General features: G+C 45.1%; 1 protein-coding gene across 1 annotated transcript; it reads right to left on the bottom strand.

Moving 5' to 3' along the window:
* Nucleotides 1-2,242: 2,242 nt before the first annotated feature.
* On the bottom strand, nucleotides 2,243-19,307 carry gan (gigaxonin). The gene is made up of 13 exons (XM_079223289.1): nucleotides 19,280-19,307; nucleotides 18,757-18,954; nucleotides 15,025-15,139; nucleotides 14,579-14,929; nucleotides 9,304-9,372; nucleotides 8,750-8,901; nucleotides 8,520-8,641; nucleotides 8,300-8,412; nucleotides 7,319-7,468; nucleotides 6,121-6,257; nucleotides 4,937-5,071; nucleotides 4,277-4,386; nucleotides 2,243-4,160 (listed from the first exon to the last, which is right to left on the bottom strand). Exons 2-13 carry the CDS (start codon nucleotides 18,939-18,941, stop codon nucleotides 3,988-3,990), a joined length of 1,812 nt encoding a protein of 603 aa, XP_079079415.1. The 5' UTR covers nucleotides 18,942-18,954; nucleotides 19,280-19,307; the 3' UTR covers nucleotides 2,243-3,987.
* Nucleotides 19,308-21,779: the final 2,472 nt, after the last annotated feature.

The following is a 21,779-nucleotide window of genomic DNA, read 5'->3' as shown; positions in this document are numbered from 1 at the left end:
TGAATCTGCTGGTCACAACACTTGTTGGTTTGGATTGTCAATGCTCTGATTTATTTACATTTATTTTTCTTCTTCATTATTGTTGTTGTATTTTCTGGCTGCCATAAAATAATCTGTCCAGGGACAGCAGATGAAAATGAGTCTCTCTGGCTCACTCACAGTTGTACTGTTCATTAGTGTGCACTGTCCCTGCAGAAAAAACAAATAAACAAAACTCATCGGGCTCATCCCCGGGTGAGGGATCCACCCGGTCCTCCAGGACCTGGTCCTCCAGGTCATCCAGGTCCTCCAGGACCCGGTCCTCCAGGTCCTCCAGGACCTCCAGGACCAGGTCCTCCAGGACCTCCAGGACCCGGTCCTCCAGGACCTCAAGGACCTCCAGGACCCAGTCCTCCAGGTCCTCCAGGACCCGGTCCTCCAGGACCTCCAGGACCCGGTCCTCCAGGTCCTCCAGGTCCTCCAGGACCCGGTCCTCCAGGTCCTCCAGGTCATCCAGGTCCTCCAGGTCCTCCTGGACCTCCAGGATCTCCAGGTCCTCCAGGTCCCCCAGGACCTCCAGGACCCGGTCCTCCAGGACCCGGTCCTCCAGGTCCTCCAGGTCCTCCAGGACCCGGTCCTCTAGGTCCTCCAGGACCTCCAGGACCCGGTCCTCCAGGTCCTCCAGGACCTCCAGGTCCTCCAGGTCCTCCAGGACCTCCAGGACCCGGTCCTCCAGGTCCTCCAGGTCATCCAGGTCCTTCAGGTCCTTCAGGTCCTCCAGGACCTCCAGGACCCGGTCCTCCAGGTCCCGGTCCTCCAGGTCCTCCAGGTCCTCCAGGACCCGGGCCTCCAGGTCCTCCAGGTCCTCCAGGACCTCCAGGACCCGGTCCTCCAGGTCCTCCAGGACCTCCAGGTCCTCCAGGACCTCCAGGACCCGGTCCTCCAGGTCCTCCAGGTCCTCCAGGACCTCCAGGACCTCCAGGTCCTCGCTGCTGCTAGATGATCCTCGTCGGTCACTGAGCGTCGGTGGACGCGCTCTGAGGGGAAGTGATGTCATTCAGACCAACGGGTCCCGACCAGACAACCTTCATGGAAGTCCATCTAGCATTACTATCATAGTTATGTATTCATGATAGAACATCAACGGTACATTTATTCAGTGATTTGTGTGTTCAATAAAATGCAGGTATTAATGCAGATGTACAGGTGAAAGATAATAAAGGGGTGTCGGGGTGATTGGATTTATTTTGCTGGTTTCTTCTGTACTTGAAATGAAGAAAAATGTAAGTGACAAAAATAAAGAAGAACATGAACAAAGCAAGAGCAAAAGGAGTTCAGCTCTAATGTGTCAGAGTAAGAGCCTCATCACAGTCACTGTCCAGTCGGTTGCTTTCATCCCAACACAAACAACATGCAGTTGTTTTATTTCCTTTGACATGGATGAATGACATCGAAGGCAACTTCTTAGGAAACCTCCTCAAGCACAAACTGGAACCAGCGAGTGACTCCACATGAAGCTGAAGTTATTATATGCAAGTGTTGCTAGGATACGGTGAGGTAGTTACCGTAATGCCTGGACTCTCTGGAATGTGACGTGTCGATGTGTCATCAATGAGTTCTGACAGGAAGCGCTTTGCTCACCTCGTCCGTCAGATGATCCTCATCCACGACCAAACCTGCTGCCCAACGCTCGTCTGCTTCAGGAAACCTGCAGCCAGCTGGGTTCAAGTTCTGGGCTTTGGTTTAATAACAGGTTCATAACATCCTGACCAGTGGATCCATGACTTTAAACCAAATGTCCTGACAAACATTTAGTGAAGTCTGGGTGTAAACAGTAGAAAGTGAGTAAATGTAGTATTTAAACTAACAATGAGAACACAAAGCATACAGTAAACCTTAAAGGACACAAATGAATGAGACAATAGTTTGATTAAAAGAATAAACATTTATATAGATGCCTGTATGTATGCCTGCTTATATTTTGAGTCTCTCTTTTAAAAGCATATTAATTATTTCAAACTCAGCGTAAATGAACGTCATGAACACATGAATATAACACATTTACATGACTTTTACTAAACTTTGGGGATTTATTTTTATTCAAGCACTTTTCCAGGCCTGAAATAACCATTTAAAAACTCCATGTTTTCCATGACTGTAAGAACTCTGTACAGTGTAGTGCTAAATGAAATGTAGTGTAGTGTTGTCCCCATATCAGATTCTTACTACATCATTATTGTGGTCAAAAATAATTCACAACATATTATTACACAACATTTTAATTCATTAATAACATATATGTTATGATGTATTCAGTAGTGACAGTTGGAGTTACATTACAACGTAGTGCAGAGACTCAATTCAATTTATATTTCTCTGACATATAAAAAGGAAAAGGATGGATTGTATTTGACATTTATACAAAAAGCTCATTTCCTGTAGCAGACGTCAGGCTCTGGGTTTGTGACGCGCTCGTTATCACGCTTTACGGTTCCAATCATGTGTAGGAAAGGAACTGGAGGCAATAACCACAGAAATAAATACAGAAATCATGACGCGGCGACAAGATGGTCCTGAACTAGTTCCTGCATGAACGTGCTCCCGGTAGGATTACAGACGACAACCAGCAGTGACGGCGAGAGGAAGACCACGCAGCAGCTGGTGCTACACCGAGTACTAAAAACCTTTACAATAATTGAAACTGACGCCGGGTCGGAGGTGTGTTTGGAACCATAAAGACAGACCAGCTGGGAGAGCGTGTGCTCCGACGGGCAAACATCCAGGTCGTGTGTGAGGGCCTCGTCTTCCACCGGCCTTCATCATCTACCGCTGCAGGGAGGGGCTTCTACCGTCCACCACGCAGTGAAACAACTAAACAGACGCACCAGCAGGACGACGCCTTCACGACGTCATGTTCTGTGTTTTAACTTGTGATCATTATGCATTCTGTGATTCTACTTTATTGTATTAACATAACTAGTCCGGCATGTTTGACGGCAGTTCCCTTCATGACCGAACTCTTCTTCACTTCCCTGAACGCTGAAGCAGAAGCAACCCAGAGAGCATTTCCCCGGTCTGTGACTCGACGGTAACTTCCTGCCGGATGGCAGCGAGACGCGTCGCAACAAGAGAGTAGAGCAGAGACGGAGTCATGACGTCGAGATCTTTCTGTCGCTGCTGAGTCACGACGACGGGAAATATATTGTTTATCCTTACGAAGGAACGCAAATGTCATTCATCTGTCTGCAGCGCCTACCGGCATGGAAACAGGAAGTCAGTGGTGAAGTATGAAAGCGCCTCTTGCTCAATATGTTTGGGCCGAGTGTGACGCTGCGTCCAGAGGAGGACGAGGCTTGGTGGCGATGCGCTACGAGGGAAGCAGCTCGGTGTGGCCGGGCCTCATCACTAATAACTTTACCGCCAGATGAATACCTCCACTGACCACCAGCAGGCTCTACTTGATCCCTGCAGGACCCCGGTGATCCGACACCAGTTCACTGCAACTGAAAACATCACGACAAAAGGTGATGCCGTCTACGGTTGGAAAAAAGATGAACAAAACAACCACATGATAAATGCAATAAATGTCAACCTCCATCCCTCATGTAATAAAAACACTGCACAGGTCAATATTAAGAGCCGTTTACAGCTTAAATCTCACCCAGCAACTCATCCCCAGTAACCATTACGAATGAGTTATTAAAACAAAAACAAACAAATCCCACGCCAAAACCAAAAGAAATGTTGAGGTAAAAAAATTGAATAAAAAACAAAACAAAAAACGTTTCTCTTGTCAAGTATAAAGCCTCATTACCGAACCACGAGAACACGTTAGTGTTCAGAAAATCCCAGAAGACGTACAGCAGGTCGAAAGTGTGCAGACGTGGAGCGTGGCGCCGCCCGGATCCTCCTCCTCAGACCCGGATCCTCAGACCCGGATCCTCCTCCTCCTCAGACCCGGATCCTCCTCCTCAGACCCGGATCCTCCTCCTCCTCAGACCCGGATCCTCAGACCCGGATCCGGAACATGCCCTGGCTCAGCTGCAGGCGGAACAGCCGGCAGTTGGCGATGCGCAGCGCGGCGCAGGCCGTCTTGGAGAGGTCGCTGGGCAGCATGGGCTTGGTGCGGTGCCACGTGCCGTTGCTGCGGCGGAACTCCCGGATGTAGTCGAAGCTCGTTCCTGTACGGGGAACACCGACGCACGTTAACAACACCGGCGGGACCTCGTCAGGAAGCTGTGGCGCTCTGGCCGGGGCGCTCCGGCCGGGGCGCTCTGGCCGGGGCGCTCTGGCTCACCTGTGTCCAGGTCTCCCAGCACGTAGATGCTGGCGCCGATCGGCACGGCGCCGCACACGAAGGACGAGCTGGTCTGGATGCACAGGTTCTGGTCGTCCAGCAGCATCCACCTGGACCGGCACAGCAGACACGGGAGATTGATTTGCACATTATACCAGATGAAGGATACCTGTCCTTTTTGACGACGGCATAAGGAAATATTACATTTCAGAGACTGCATTCTTTGCATGAACTATACTCTGTCATCTTCTTGATCTTTGCTCATGTGTCCCGAACTAATTCACAATGGAAATTAAAAGTATTGGTGGAAAAATATAGAGAATAAATATTTCATACGAGCCATTCTTTGTGCATGCTGGATCATAAAGACTGTCAACGGCTGATATGTTGTACTTTTATCAGCTTCAGAGTATTCGGCTTCTACAAAGACCTGGATTCTGCACCAAATATGAAGCCTGTGTGGTTCCTGACGGGAATACAATGAAGAAGAAGCTTTTAGAACGGCCCTCTGCTCGAGATGCGTCAAGAGCTCAAATAAAGGTCCTTGGGGTGACATTGTTTTCTCAACTGCTGTTTCCACGGTGAAGAAGGACCATTGACGCGTGACGCTTAGACCCAAACAGCAGCATCCTGTGAGTGCGAGCTGCTCTCCATACGGACCTCCTCATCTCGTCGTGGTAGAACTCAGACTTGCAGGTCAGCATCTGCCGTTGCTCGGGGTTGTCCTGCTCTTTGCTTCGGACGCCGCCGAACACGTAGAGCTCCTGTCCCACGCCACAGGCCACCGAGCCGAACCTGAGGGCGATACAGGAGGACGTCAGGAGGTCTCCGGCTGGCTCATCCGGACCAAGAGGTTCCTGGATTTGTTGATTCTTATACAACAGTTTTTTTAAACGTTTCCTTAATTATCTCCGCAACCACTTGGTTGTTGAACTTCATTTAAATTGCTACAATACCGTAGCCCTTGTGAGAAGAGACCCATGGGTACATTTTTAAGTAACCGTTAAATTTACTTAATTACGTAAACGCCGTAACTTACGTTACTAAGTACCCCTTACAAAGTCGGATTTCAATAAAATTAAATCTGAATACAAGGAATTTTTCCATATTTGAAGCGAACGACACAGTTTCTTGACTGAAACTCCTTCCTAACAGGCCAACGCTTTGTTGGATTCCGATTCTTTAGGTCCTACTCTTTCCAAAACTGAAACATACAGTTTGAAAAACTCAGGACCGCTCGAGGAGCCATTTTTGGGGAATCTGGCTCATATCATGCTGGATGTTCATAGTTATGATCAAAATATGGCATAAAAGTGATTTCTTTTTTTAGTGTTAGAACTCATTTGGGGTTCCTACAACGGGGGAAGGCGGTGCAGACCTCAGTCTGTCGAGCTGCATTGGTTTCATCAAGGCCCTTCATCACAATGGCGCTACACAACATAGCATGACTTTACTTCAGGGCCATACATGCTCCTGCTCTGCAGCGCCGCTCACACACGACCTCAGAGGAGATAACAGCAGATAATTGTGACTGAATGTTTCCTCACGCATCCGGATCTCCGTGACTAACACGTGACTCAACATCCTGTCTCTTCCTCCTCCTGCAGCTTTCATACGAGCAGGGTTTCAGGTCCACTGTGGCGCAACGTAAGGACATTAAACTGAAACTAAAACCACCGTCCCGGGACTCGTGCTCCGTTTCCTGTTGTGCAAAGCACACCAGTACAACGTTTCACAGGCTGAGGTTAAAGGTTTGTGTTATAGAACATGACTGAAGAATCAATGGAGAAGAAGATAAGACGATGAGAGGAGGACACAGATGTGATCCTCTCCCTGGTGTTTACCGTCTCTCCTTCAGAGGACAGAGGCCGGTCCACTGCTGCGTTTTGGGGTCGAAGGACTCGACGGAGTCGAACAGCTTCCCGTAGGAGCCGCCGCCGATGGCGTAGATCTTCTTGTTCATGGAGGCGTAGCAGCCGACCTGAGGAGGAGGCGAGTCGCAGCAGGTTGAGAGCTTCTGGGGGAATGAATCACTAAGGCCATAGTGTGTGTGTGTGTGTGTGTGTGTGTGTGTGTGTGTGTGTGTGAACAAAGACAACCGTCTGGTGCGAGAGACCAAACACATAAACACAGGGTTCATACATCCTGACCAATGGATTCATGACTTTAACCCAAATGTCCATGACAAACATTTAGTGAAGTCTGGGTGTAAACAGTAAAAAGTGAGTAAATGTAGTATTTAAACTAACAATGAGAACACAAAGCATACAGTAAACCTTAAATGACTCAAATGAATGAGACAATAGTTTGATTAAAAGAATAAACATTTATATAGATGCCTGTATGTATGCCTGCTTATATTTTGAGTCTTTCTTTTAAAAGCATATTCATTATTTCAAACTCAGCGTAAATGAACACATGAACACATGAATATAACACATTTACATGACTTTTACTAAACTTTGGGGATTTTATTTTTTTTCAAGGACTTTTCCAGGCCTGGAAATAACCATTTAAACTTCAAGGACTTTTCCAGGTTTTCCATGAGCGTAGGAACCCTGCTGTTAACTCTGTCAGCACCGTTGTTGTTGTTGTTGTTTGTGCCATTAGAACCGCTAGCTCAGCTGCCGCCATGTTGAGAGCCGTGTGGAGGCAATAGATATGCTCGGAATTTCAAATTCAGCCCCTTTAAATAAGTTCTCCTCAGTCCAGGGTTCTCTAGTCTAGTTTTCAGTACAAAGAGTTAATAAGAGCATCACCGTGAGGACAGAACATCTTATTTAATAAGTGTATTATTGTTTATTAATCGTTCCCTTGGTTCAGTGTGATGATGACCTGCCAGATTGATTTGAGCTGATATTGGCTCACTTTACATCTGATGTTCTAGAACTTAAAGGACATTACATTTAACAATGGAGTGAGACATCAAGGTCACTACTTAGCTGAGACATCATAGTGGTCCAGCCTGCGTCTGCTCCGTCATTGTGACGTGTGTGTGCAACATGCGTGTGCAACATGTGACATGCGTGTGCGTGTCGGCACCTTGCGGATCATGGTCATGCTGGTCTGCAGCCTCCAGGTGCTGCAGTGCGGGTCGAACACCTCCACGGTGATCAGCTCCTCGTCCCTGGTCTCTCCTCCGAGGACGTAGATCAGCCCGTCTAGCTCCACCACGCCGAAGCTCTGCCGAGGCTGGTGACGACACCACAACCACACAATGTACACGCATTCAAATACACACTATGGCACCGAGCGCCGCGGTTAGGGCTCCACCAGCGTTTTGAGATATTACATGATATGACTTGAATCTGAGATTCTTATCTTTAAAAACACAAAGTCGGATTTTTATACAGATAAGAAGTACACACTATTTAGCATCAGTAAAGCATGAATGAACACTGAATTCATCATTTATAAAGCGTCATTCCAACATGAACACTCATTAGTAACTCATTAGTATGCAATTCATAAACAGTTGTACACGTTTCATTGTTATTCAGTGCTTATTCATGCTTTACTGATGCTAAATAGTGTGTACTTATGTGTGGTCATCATCTAGTCCACACATCATGTGAACAATGTGTCACATCTCAGTACTGCAGCTCTGCTGACCCCTAGTGGTCACGAAGCAGAAGGCATGCACCGTCACAGCTGCAGAGGACGGATCACTTATCCTGCTTCAAAACCAAGCAGCAAATAGGAGAAGCTGGAATTATCCGTTCAGAGTGTTTGATAGAAAGATTGAGCTGCATAACAAAATACATGAAAAGGGGGAAAGAAATTAGACAGAAAAAACTTACAGGTTTTTTAAAGCGTTTCCTTAATTATCTCCGCAACCACTTGGTTGTTTAACTTCATTTAAATTGCTACAATACCATAACAAAATATGGTATAAAAGTGATTTTCTTTTAGTATTAGAACTCATTTGGGGTTCCTACGACTACTGGAACACGGGGAAAGAGGTGCAGATCTATCGAGCTGTATTGGTGAAGCGTCAGGAGAAGCCGTGAGAGAAGGGAATACCTGTAGCATCGGCGGTATGGGACTCCAGGTGTTGGAGTCGGGGTCATATTTCTCTCCACTGTCCAGGACTGTTTTGTGTTCATCTGATCCGCCAATCGCAAACAGGAAACCCTCTGACAGACAGGAAACACAGCGTTACTACTGAGAACAAATTCCCTGAAACCCCGATGAAAGGATTGGGGTAATTCGAGGTATTGGTCCCAGGTGTGCTCTCACTGACCGGCGGTGACCAGGCCGTGGCCGAGGCGGGCGACGCTCATCGGCTGCAGCTCGATCCAGGCCTGCCTGTTGGCGTCGTAGAGCGGACACATGCAGCGCGTCAACGCAGTGGGCTTCCTGTTTCTGTAGGGTCATGAAAAGCATCGCCACGTGACCTGGCTGACCTCGATATACGATTTCCTCACAACACGATTCCACTGAAAGACGGTACCGATAGAGGCGGTGACTCACTTGCGATCCTCCCCTCCGGCGATGACGATGCACTCCGAGTAGCCTCGGGGTTTGAAGGCGCCCAGCATGGCCTCGCCCTCCAGCGGGCCGGCCGCCAGCACCTGCTGACAGTACTCTCTGATGACCTCCCTCATCAGCGGCTCCCCCAAGGCCTGATGGGATACCGTGCAGCACGCAACCACCGGGTTAGGAGTCAGAGGCGGCAAACGCAACGTGAAACAAGAGACCGGGCGCTCCTCACGCGCTGCAGTGATTAGACCAGTGGTTCTCAAATGCGGTGCGTGAGATTTAAAAAGTACATATTTAAAATGAGCATCCTTTAAAAATAACTATTTAATACATATTCAATAAAATATAAGTGTAAGTTCATAAACTGAAGTGTATGTATTCCATATTAAATCAGACCCTGATGGCACAGCGCTGTGTATTACATATTTTTTTCAACCAAAAAAGCTTTGCAAAACATACTTTCAATTTGAAAAAAGCTTGGGAACCACTGGACTAGACTATGAAGCAGACGCTGTAATCTGCCCGGCGCCTCACAGCTTCCCTACCTGCTCCCTCAGGTAGCTCATGTCCAGGCCCTGCAGCCACACGGCAGACATCACCTCCTTCATGTGCACCTGCAATACAGATGATACCTGTTGGTTCTCGGATCAAAACACAACGCTTGGAAAGCAAAGACAGAACACAGTTCTACAACATGGCTGCATGTTTCCAAAATACTGAGCTGTAAATGTGATTGTACTAAATGAGTTAAAGCATGAACAACCACTGGTATGATCCTGTAAGACGTTATCTAGAAATGTATTTCTGCATTTCTAAAAAAGGTCAAAGCCAGTTTGTGACTTCTAAAGTTATAACATGACTAAAGTTATAACATGACTAAAGTTACAACATGACTAAAGTTACAACCATGACTAAAGTTATAACATGACTAAAGTTATAACATGACTAAAGTTATAACCATGACTAAAGTTACAAACATGACTAAAGTTATAACATGACTAAAGTTATAACATGACTAAAGTTATAAACATGACTAAAGTTATAACCATGACTAAAGTTATAAACATGACTAAAGTTATAAACATGACTAAAGTTATAACATGACTAAAGTTATAACATGACTAAAGTTATAAACATGACTAAAGTTAGAACCATGACTAAAGTTACAACCATGACTAAAGTTACAACATGACTACAGTTATAACCATGACTAAAGTTATAACCATGACTAAAGTTATAACATGACTAAAGTTATAAACATGACTAAAGTTATAACATGACTAAAGTTATAACATGACTAAAGTTATAAACATGACTAAAGTTACAACATGACTAAAGTTATAACCATGACTAAAGTTATAACATGACTAAAGTTATAAACATGACTAAAGTTATAACATGACTAAAGTTATAACCATGACTAAAGTTATAACCATGACTAAAGTTATAACATGACTAAAGTTATAAACATGACTAAAGTTATAACATAACTAAAGTTATAACCATGACTAAAGTTATAACCATGACTAAAGTTATAAGATGACTAAAGTTATAACATGACTAAAGTTATAAGATGACTAAAGTTATAAACATGACTAAAGTTATAACATGACTAAAGTTATAACCATGACTAAAGTTATAACCATGACTAAAGTATAACATGACTAAAGTTATAACATGACTAAAGTTACAACATGACTAAAGTTACAACATGACTAAAGTTATAACATGACTAAAGTTACAACATGACTAAAGTTACAACATGACTAAAGTTACAACATGACTAAAGTTACAACATGACTAAAGTTATAACATGACTAAAGTTACAACATGACTAAAGTTACAACATGACTAAAGTTATAACATGACTAAAGTTACAACATGACTAAAGTTATAACATGACTAAAGTTACAACATGACTAAAGTTACAACATGACTAAAGTTACAACATGACTAAAGTTATAAACATGACTAAAGTTATAACCATGACTAAAGTTATAAACATGACTAAAGTTATAACATGACTAAAGTTATAACATGACTAAAGTTATAACATGACTAAAGTTACAACATGACTAAAGTTATAACATGACTAAAGTTACAACATGACTAAAGTTACAACATGACTAAAGTTACAACATGACTAAAGTTACAACATGACTAAAGTTATAACATGACTAAAGTTACAACATGACTAAAGTTACAACATGACTAAAGTTACAACATGACTAAAGTTACAACATGACTCAAGTTACAACATGACTAAAGTTATAACTATGACTAAAGTTACAACATGACTAAAGTTACAACATGACTAAAGTTACAACATGACTAAAGTTATAACCATGACTAAAGTTATAACCATGACTAAAGTTATAACATGACTAAAGTTATAACATGACTAAAGTTATAAACATGACTAAAGTTATAACATAACTAAAGTTATAACCATGACTAAAGTTATAAGATGACTAAAGTTATAACATGACTAAAGTTATAAGATGACTAAAGTTATAAACATGACTAAAGTTATAACATGACTAAAGTTATAACCATGACTAAAGTTACAACATGACTAAAGTTATAAACATGACTAAAGTTATAAACATGACTAAAGTTATAACATGACTAAAGTTATAACATGACTAAAGTTATAAACATGACTAAAGTTAGAACCATGACTAAAGTTACAACCATGACTAAAGTTACAACCATGACTAAAGTTACAACATGACTACAGTTATAACCATGACTAAAGTTATAACCATGACTAAAGTTATAACATGACTAAAGTTATAAACATGACTAAAGTTATAACATGACTAAAGTTATAACATGACTAAAGTTATAACCATGACTAAAGTTATAAACATGACTAAAGTTATAACATGACTAAAGTTATAACCATGACTAAAGTTATAACCATGACTAAAGTTATAACATGACTAAAGTTATAAACATGACTAAAGTTATAACATGACTAAAGTTATAACCATGACTAAAGTTATAACATGACTAAAGTTATAAACATGACTAAAGTTATAACATAACTAAAGTTATAACCATGACTAAAGTTATAACCATGACTAAAGTTATAAGATGACTAAAGTTATAACATGACTAAAGTTATAAGATGACTAAAGTTATAAACATGACTAAAGTTATAACATGACTAAAGTTATAACCATGACTAAAGTTATAACCATGACTAAAGTATAACATGACTAAAGTTATAACATGACTAAAGTTACAACATGACTAAAGTTACAACATGACTAAAGTTACAACATGACTAAAGTTATAAACATGACTAAAGTTATAACCATGACTAAAGTTATAAACATGACTAAAGTTATAACATGACTAAAGTTATAACATGACTAAAGTTATAACATGACTAAAGTTACAACATGACTAAAGTTATAACATGACTAAAGTTACAACATGACTAAAGTTACAACATGACTAAAGTTACAACATGACTAAAGTTACAACATGACTAAAGTTACAACATGACTAAAGTTATAACATGACTAAAGTTATAACATGACTAAAGTTACAACATGACTAAAGTTACAACATGACTAAAGTTACAACATGACTCAAGTTACAACATGACTACAGTTATAACCATGACTAAAGTTATAACCATGACTAAAGTTATAACATGACTAAAGTTATAAACATGACTAAAGTTATAACATGACTAAAGTTATAACATGACTAAAGTTATAACCATGACTAAAGTTACAACATGACTAAAGTTATAACCATGACTAAAGTTATAACATGACTAAAGTTATAAACATGACTAAAGTTATAACATGACTAAAGTTATAACCATGACTAAAGTTATAACCATGACTAAAGTTATAACATGACTAAAGTTATAAACATGACTAAAGTTATAACATAACTAAAGTTATAACCATGACTAAAGTTATAACCATGACTAAAGTTATAAGATGACTAAAGTTATAACATGACTAAAGTTATAAGATGACTAAAGTTATAAACATGACTAAAGTTATAACATGACTAAAGTTATAACCATGACTAAAGTTATAACCATGACTAAAGTATAACATGACTAAAGTTATAACATGACTAAAGTTACAACATGACTAAAGTTACAACATGACTAAAGTTACAACATGACTAAAGTTATAAACATGACTAAAGTTATAACCATGACTAAAGTTATAAACATGACTAAAGTTATAACATGACTAAAGTTATAACATGACTAAAGTTATAACATGACTAAAGTTACAACATGACTAAAGTTATAACATGACTAAAGTTACAACATGACTAAAGTTACAACATGACTAAAGTTACAACATGACTAAAGTTACAACATGACTAAAGTTACAACATGACTAAAGTTATAACATGACTAAAGTTATAACATGACTAAAGTTACAACATGACTAAAGTTACAACATGACTAAAGTTACAACATGACTCAAGTTACAACATGACTAAAGTTATAACCATGACTAAAGTTATAACCATGACTAAAGTTACAACATGACTAAAGTTACAACATGACTAAAGTTACAACATGACTAAAGTTACAACCATGACTAAAGTTATAACCATGACTAAAGTTATAACCATGACTAAAGTTACAACATGACTAAAGTTACAACATGACTAAAGTTACAACATGACTAAAGTTATAACATGACTAAAGTTATAGACATGACTAAAGTTATAACTATGACTAAAGTTATAAACATGACTAAAGTTATAAACATGACTAAAGTTACAACATGACTAAAGTTATAACATGACTAAAGTTACAACATGACTAAAGTTACAACATGACTAAAGTTACAACATGACTAAAGTTATAACCATGACTAAAGTTATAACCATGACTAAAGTTATAACCATGACTAAAGTTACAACATGACTAAAGTTACAACATGACTAAAGTTACAACATGACTAAAGTTACAACATGACTAAAGTTACAACATGACTAAAGTTACAACATGACTAAAGTTATAACATGACTAAAGTTACAACATGACTAAAGTTATAACATGACTAAAGTTATAACATGACTAAAGTTTATAACCATGACTAAAGTTACAACATGACTAAAGTTACAACATGACTAAAGTTACAACATGACTAAAGTTACAACATGACTAAAGTTTATAACCATGACTAAAGTTACAACATGACTAAAGTTACAACATGACTAAAGTTACAACATGACTAAAGTTACAACATGACTAAAGTTACAACATGACTAAAGTTATAACATGACTAAAGTTACAACATGACTAAAGTTATAACATGACTAAAGTTATAACCATGACTAAAGTTACAACATGACTAAAGTTATAACATGACTAAAGTTATAACATGACTAAAGTTATAAACATGACTAAAGTTATAAACATGACTAAAGTTAGAACATGACTAAAGTTATAACATGACTAAAGTTACAACATGACTAAAGTTATAACATGACTAAAGTTATAACATGACTAAAGTTATAAACATGACTAAAGTTATAAACATGACTAAAGTTAGAACATGACTAAAGTTATAACATGACTAAAGTTAGAACATGACTAAAGTTATAACATGACTAAAGTTATAACATGACTAAAGTTATAAACATGACTAAAGTTATAAACATGACTAAAGTTAGAACATGACTAAAGTTATAACATGACTAAAGTTACAACATGACTAAAGTTATAACATGACTAAAGTTACAACATGACTAAAGTTACAACATGACTAAAGTTACAACATGACTAAAGTTAAGTAAGTTCCCAGCCCCAAGTGAACCCACCTTGCGCTCCACCGGGTCGTGTGCGTACCAGCGCACCACGGCCTCCAGCACGTGCTTCTCGTTGCCCACGTTCAGCTTCTCCATGGCCAGCAGTTCGCAGAGCCGGCTCGGGGGCAGCTCCCTGAACTCCTCGGTGCGCGCCACGTCGCCGAAGTGCGTCTGCAGGAACTCGGTGGCGGCGTAGTGGACGTGGTAGAGGCAGTAGTGCAGCGAGAAGAGCCGGATGCCGATGCAGTTCTCCGCGGTGATGCAGCTCTCCAAGAACTGGCAGCACAGGTTCTTGAGGTCGGTCATGAGGAGCATGTCGGACGCCTGCACCATGTCCTGGATGGTGTCCTCGCTCAGAGTGATCTGTGCGTGGAGGATGGGCCAAACGGACAACATATGAGGAGAGGCGGCACCATTTACTTAACGCGCCGAAAAACCTGAGGATGTCGCATGCTTACGTCACCGCTGAAGATGTAGTCCAGGATCTGCTTCATGATGGCCATGGAGACCCCCTGCAGCTCGATCCGGTATATAGACCCATCTTCCTTTGGGGGGTTGTAGTTCAGCTTGGTCCTGTAGCAGGAAACCATTAGCAGAACTGAGTATGACAGAACCAGGATGCACTTTGAACCGTGACAGTGGACACGCCCATGATGCTCGGACCAGGGTTCATGACTTTTCCATGACTTTAAACCAAAGGTCCATTACAAACATTTAGTGAAATCTGGGTGTAAACAGTAAAAAGTGAGTAAATGTAGTATTTAAACTAACAATGAGAACACAAAGCATACAGTAAACCTTAAAGGACACAAATGAATGAGACAATAGTTTGATTAAAAGAATAAACATTTATATAGATGCCTGTATGTATGCCTGCTTATATTCTGAGTCTTTCTTTTAAAAGCATATTCATTATTTTTTCCTCCTCCAATGAATCGCCACCTTAACGTGGTGGAGGAGTTTGAGTGGCTCAGTGATCCTGGGAGCTATGTTGTCCGGGGCGTCAGCCCCTGGTAGGGTCTCCCAAGGCAAACAGGTCTCGGGGGAGAGCCCAGACTAAGAGCGGTTCAAAAAACCCTGATGATGTACGGCCCACGGAATGAAGCTACCTCGCCCGGACAAGGGAAACCGGGGCACCCTCCCGGAGCCAGACCCGGGAGGGGAGCACGACGGCGAGCGTCTGGTGGCCGGGCTTTCACCCATGGGGCCCGGTCGGGCTCAGCCCGAAAAAAGATCATGGACCAGCAACCCTGTGGACTCACCACCCGCGGGGGGAAGCATCGGGGTCGGGTGCTATGCAGACCGGGCGGCGGGCCAGGCAGGAGACCTGGGCGAGCCGATCGCCGGCAGCATAGACTAGCTCTAGGGACGTGGAACGTCACCTCGCTAGCGGGGAAAGAGCCGGAGCTGGTGCAGGAGGTGGAGCGGTACCAGCTAGATTTAGTTGGGCTCACCTCCACGCACAGAATGGGCTCTGGAACCAAGCTCCTGGAGAAGGGTTGGACTTTGTCCTTTTCTGGAGTTGCCCAGGGTGAGAGGCGCCGGGCGGGAGTGGGGATACTCACGAGCCCCCGGCTGAGCGCCGCTATGTTGGAGTTTTCCCCGGAGGACGAGAGGGTCGCCTCCCTGCGCCTACGGGTTGCAGGGAGTAAGGCTCTGACTGTTGTTTGTGCTTATGTACCGAACAGCAGTTCGGAGTATCCGGCCTTCTTGGAGTCGGTGGGAGGGGTCCTGGAAAGGGCGCCGCCTGCCGACTCCATAGTTCTCCTGGGAGACTTCAACGCTCACGTGGGCAATGACAGAGAAACCTGGCGGGGCGTGATTGGGAGGAACGGCTTGCCCGATCTGAACCCGAATGGTGTTTTGTTGTTGGACTTCTGTGCTAGCCACAGTTTGTCCATAACGAACACCATGTTCGAGCATAAGGTGGCTCATAAGTGTACCTGGTACCAGAACACCTTAAACAATGATCGACTTTGTAGTCGTATCATCTGATCTGCGGCCGTATGTCTTGGACACTCGGGTGAAGAGAGGAGCAGAGCTGTCAACTGATCACCACCTGGTGGTGAGTTGGATCAGATGGCGGGGGAGTCGGCTAGAAAGACCTGGCAAGCCCAAACGTGTAGTGAGGGTGAACTGGGAACGTCTGGCGGAGGATCCTGTCCGGGAGGTCTTCAACTCCCACCTCCGGAAGAACTTCTCACAAATCCCGAGGGAGGCTGGGGACATGGAACCCGAGTGGACCATGTTCAAAGCCTCTATTGTGGACGCGGCTGCTCGGAGCTGTGGCCAGAAGGTCATCGGTGCTTGTCGTGGCGGCAACCCAAGAACCCGGTGGTGGACACCGGGGGTGAGGGAAGCCGTCAAACTGAAAAAGGAGGCCTTTCGGGCCTGGCTGGCCCAGGGGTCTCCTGAAGCAGCTGACGGGTACCGGCAGGCCAGAAGGGCTGCAGCTGGTTGACACGCCTTTTCAGTGTCGCATGGGGGTCGGGAACAGTGCCCATGGACTGGCAGACCGGGGTGGCGGTTCCCATCTTCAAGAAGGGGGACCGGAGAGTGTGCTCAAACTATCGTGGCATCACACTGCTCAGCCTCCCGGGAAAAGCTTATGCCAGGGTGCTGGAAGGGAGGCTCCGACCGCTTGTCGAACCTCAGATTCAAGACGAGCAGTGCGGATTCCGTCCCGGTCGTGGAACAGTGGACCAGCTCTTTACCCTTGCAAGACTACTGGAGGGGTCCTGGGAGTTTGCCCAACCAGTCTACATGTGCTTTGTGGACTTGGAGAAGGCTTTCGACCGGGTCCCTCTGGGGTTTTTGTGGGGGGTGCTGCGGGAGTATGGGGTGCCGGACCCGTTGGCACGGGCTATCCGGTCTTTGTACGCCTGCAGTAGGAGCTGTGTTCGTATCCTCGGTAGTAAGTCAGACACGTTCCCGGTGTGTGTTGGCCTCCGCCAGGGCTGCCCTTTATCACCGGTCCTGTTCGTGACTTTCATGGACAGGATATCTAGGCGCAGCCAGGGGGCGGAGAGGATCCGGTTCGGGAGTCTCGGGATCGCCTCTCTGCTGTTCGCGGATGATGTGGTCCTGTTTGCCTCCTCGGATTGTGACCTCCAGCATTCACTGGGGCGTTTTGCAGCCGAGTGTGAAGCGGCAGGGATGAGAGTTAGCGCCTCCAAATCTGAGGCCATGGTGCTCTGCCGGAAACCGGTGGATTGCTCCCTCCAGGTGGGGACAAACTGCCTATCCCAAGCGAAGGAGTTCAAGTATCTCGGGGTCTTGTTCACGAGTGAGGGTAAGGTGGAGCGGGAGATCGACAGACGGATCGGTGCGGCTGCAGCAATAAAACAGGCGCTGTACCGGTCCGTCCTGGTGAAGAGGAGCTGAGCCTGAAGGCGAAGCTCTCCATTTACTGGTCGGTCTATGTTCCAACCCTCACCTATGGTCACGAACTCTGGGTCGTGACCGAAAGAACGAGATCTCGAATACAAGCGGCCGAAATGAGCTTCCTCCGCAGGGTGGCCGGGCTCACCCTTAGAGATAGGGTAAGGAGCTCGGACATCAGGGGGGAGCTTGGAGTCGAGTCGCTGCTCCTTCGTGTCGAAAGGAGTCAGCTGAGGTGGTTCAGCATCTAGTCAGGATGCCTCCTGGACGCCTCCCATTAGAGGTTTTCCAGGCACGTCCAACTGGTAGGAGACCCCGGGGAAGACCGAGGACACGCTGGAGGGATTATATCTCCCGGCTGGCCTTGGAACGCCTCGGGATCCCCCAGAATGAGCTGGAAAGTGTTTCGGGTGAGAGGGAAGCCTGGGTCGGCCTGATGGACCTGCTGCCACCGCGACCCGACCCCGGATAAGCGGCTGATAATGGATGGATGGATGGATTCATTATTTCAAACTCAGCGTAAATGAACGTCATGAACACATGAATATAACACATGAATATAACACATTTACATGACTTTTACTAAACTTTTGGGACTTTTCCAGGTTTTCTATGACCGTAAGAACCCGGTCAGCTGTAGCATTGGGATAATGGACACGCCCATGATGCTCTGACACCAAACACAGTGACAAACACACAGCTGGAAGCTGGTGTCACTGGTGTGGTGTAACTGGTGTGGTGTCACTGGTGTCACTGGTGTGGTGTCACTGGTGTGGTGTCACTGGTGTGGTGTCACTGGTGTCACTGACCTGACATAGGGGCTGGCGGCGGCCAGGATGTTCTTCTGGACCGCCAGCTCGTCTCCATCGACCACCAGCAGCGCGTCGTGGAAGCTCTGCTCCTGCCAAAAGGTGCGAAGGACCCGCAGGAGTTTCTGGGAATGTTGTGGGTCCGAAACCATCGACCCGGTTTCAGCCCCCACAGAGTCGGGCATGTCGAGGTTTTAACTGTGCAGAAGTGAACAAGGGGGACACTCTTCTATTAAAAATAAATAAATAATTGTACAAAATAAAAAAAGTGTCTCTGCTAGTAACTTAGCACAACAACAAGCAGCTCCTGTGGCAAAGAGCTGTCATGTCGCCGACACGATGTCGCCAGCGACATGACAGCTCTTTGCCATAGGATGCGCTAGCTTAGCTAATGCTAGTCGTGTGTAGCTAGCCGATCAGCTCACTGTCATATGGAGCAAAGCTACACACACATGCACTTGTTATGTCGTTTTCCTTTTTTTTCTTTTGACAATTCGAGTTGAGGCTTTTTTACGTGACTTACCTTAAAACTCGGCAAAGGAGCTTTTCTTTTAGCCCGGGCATAGACTGCTCCTAGCTTCTTTTAGGACGACATGAACCACTCCAGGAGGGAATGTTGTAACTGGACGTGAAGACATGTATTGCGCTGCTTTCAAGGTAAAATGGAAATATGGGAAGTACGACACACCCATTCATTTTGGGCTATCTAACTATCCAAATAAATATAAACAATAAACGTAAATATTCACATAAGAAGCTTTGTTATGACTAAAGTCAACCGATTAGTTGAATAGCTCTAAATAAATCGTGGAATAATTGTTGTTATTAGTATTACAGCCGGGAAAATGTAAATTAATGTGGCACCTGAACGCAGCAGCAGCTAGGCGGAAGACGTGGAGGTAAACAACGTCCCAATACTTCAGTAGCAACTTTCGTATCAACAGATTTGCGGGTAAATTAGTGATGCAACAGGTATTACTTTAAATATATCAATATACTATCATAAAATCGTATTCTGAAACCAAGATAAACTGAAACCTCTCGCTGAGTCGTTGTCTAAATCCCAGAAGTCAGAAGTAAAAGCTAAACGGAACGGGGCCTCAAATCCGATCTCCTAGCACAAAGCTGCCGAGATCAACGCTACCTCCCGTACTTCCGGTGCGAATAGAACATTTTAAACTAACTAGTATAATGTTACTACACGTGTTTAAAAAAATAAATTAGTACGTGGTGATAAATAAGAACATATGTATTTCACCGTGTATAATTATGGTGATATCGGTGCATGCTAAATAATACACAGACTAACATGTCCACTTTTATTTTGAAGGAAGACGTCATTCTAGTCACTGCTACCTCTCGCCAACTTGAAAGCACTTTCGCCGCCATAACTTTGCACTCACGTAAATATGACCATGCTATGTTCAGGTTTACAGAAAGGTACGTGTGGGTATTATGACGCTATGAGAGAATCATGCAACATGCAACTCGTTTATTGTTATTGTTTTTATTATTGTTATTGACGACACAACGAAGTGCAGCGTGTCGTCCAATCCGGGTGTCAGTGGTTAAACTCTAATATGCTTTTAAAAGAAAGACTCAAAATATAAGCAGGCATACATACAGGCATCTATATAAATGTTTATTCTTTTAATCAAACTATTGTCTCATTCATTTGTGTCATTTAAGGTTTACTGTATGCTTTGTATTCTCATTGTTAGTTTAAATACTACATTTACTCACTTTTTACTGTTTGGTTTAAAGTCATGGAAAAGTCATGAAATGCATTGGTCAGGATGTGTGTGACCCCTGCGTGTCTCTTGTCTGCAGCTGGTGATGTGGTGATGGAGGAACCGATGAGCGTCATCAACGTGTGCCAGACAGAACACACCCGGGGACCCACAGTTTGAAAACTCCCAGCATGCATCGCTCCGCTCGGAGCCGACTCTCTCCTTGGATAGAGAGCCTGATCCTGAGCTACGACGGCCCGGAGGAGAGCGGCGGCGGCGGCCGGCTGAAGGCCCACGTCATCGGGGTGGGTCCCATGTCTCAGTCCCAAGCTCTCGGCGCCGAGGGCCCCTCGGGGCTCCTCTTCCTGTCGGACGGGCTGCTGCAGATCCCCGCCATCCTCACGGCGTCGGCCTGGGAGCACCTGCAGGAGCAGGAGGACCGCGAGTGTTTCACCAGCCTGGTGAACGCCACGGTGTGCATCCAGGACTACCGGCTACAGTTCCACATGGCGCCGGAACAGACCAGGTCCAGATTCGTCTTGTCGGTCGGGGAGCTGGCCACGACCGCGGCCGGGCCGGTGAAAGACGGCACCCCCTGCAGCACCACGTTGCCTTCCGTCAGGGCGAAGATCTGCACGACGTGGCGGGCCCTGCTGGGTCAGGAGACGCAGGACTCCCAGCGCGGGGTGGACCTGTCGGAGCTGCTGGGGGAGTGGCAGCACGACTGCCTGCAGGCCGTGCTGGACGACGTCCGGGAGAGGCTGGCGGCAGCGAGCCGCCCGCGGCCCTCCACCTCCGCCTGCGACCCGCCGGAGACCCGCCCGGACGCCGCGTTCCTCGCCACGAGCTGGAGCGTGGACCGGGTCAGGTATAAGGGAGAGAGCGGTTTCAGCGTGCCCATGAGGCGTCTTCTCATCCCGGAGGAAGACGCTCGGCAGACGCAAACGCCTCCGGGTGGCGTGAGCGGGGCGGCGGGTGGACTTCCTGCCGCCGCCGAGGACGGAGCGAGAGACTCGCCTCCGGCTTCAGACACCGCGCCGCCTCCCGTTGACGACGCGCCGGCAGCTGTAGACGGCGAGCGGCACGCCGATGAGACGTCGCCGCATCCCTCAGAGGACAGCATGCTCCACGAGAGGGAGATCGGCGTCCTGATTGATTACGACATCCCGTCTTCATCCAGCCTGTGGGACGTCCACCTTCCGCCGTGTGAAACCTCGTCATGCTCCGGCGCGTCCCTGCCGCCGAGCCCGCCGCCGCAGCACCCCGCTGCCCCCGGGCTCGATCGCGGCGTGA

The sequence above is a fragment of the Taurulus bubalis genome (assembly GCF_910589615.1).
Source record: "Taurulus bubalis genome assembly, chromosome: 9".
In the NCBI taxonomy this organism is placed as follows: Eukaryota; Metazoa; Chordata; class Actinopteri; order Perciformes; family Cottidae; genus Taurulus; species Taurulus bubalis.
The sequence above is the reverse complement of the archived record's forward strand: the minus strand, read 5'-3'. Positions and strand labels throughout refer to the sequence as shown.

What these genes read in the sequence shown, in the direction of transcription:
- gan (XM_079223289.1), bottom strand. Translation starts at nt 18,941, where the DNA reads ATGCCCGACTCTGTGGGGGCTGAAACCGGGTCGATGGTTTCGGACCCA. An exon ending in GCCGCCAGCCCCTATGTCAG is followed by an intron (nt 15,140 to 18,756) that starts GTCAGTGACACC and finishes TTCCTGCTACAG; the next exon opens with GACCAAGCTGAACTACAACC. An exon ending in GCCGGAGGGGAGGATCGCAA is followed by an intron (nt 8,642 to 8,749) that starts GTGAGTCACCGC and finishes ATGACCCTACAG; the next exon opens with AAACAGGAAGCCCACTGCGT.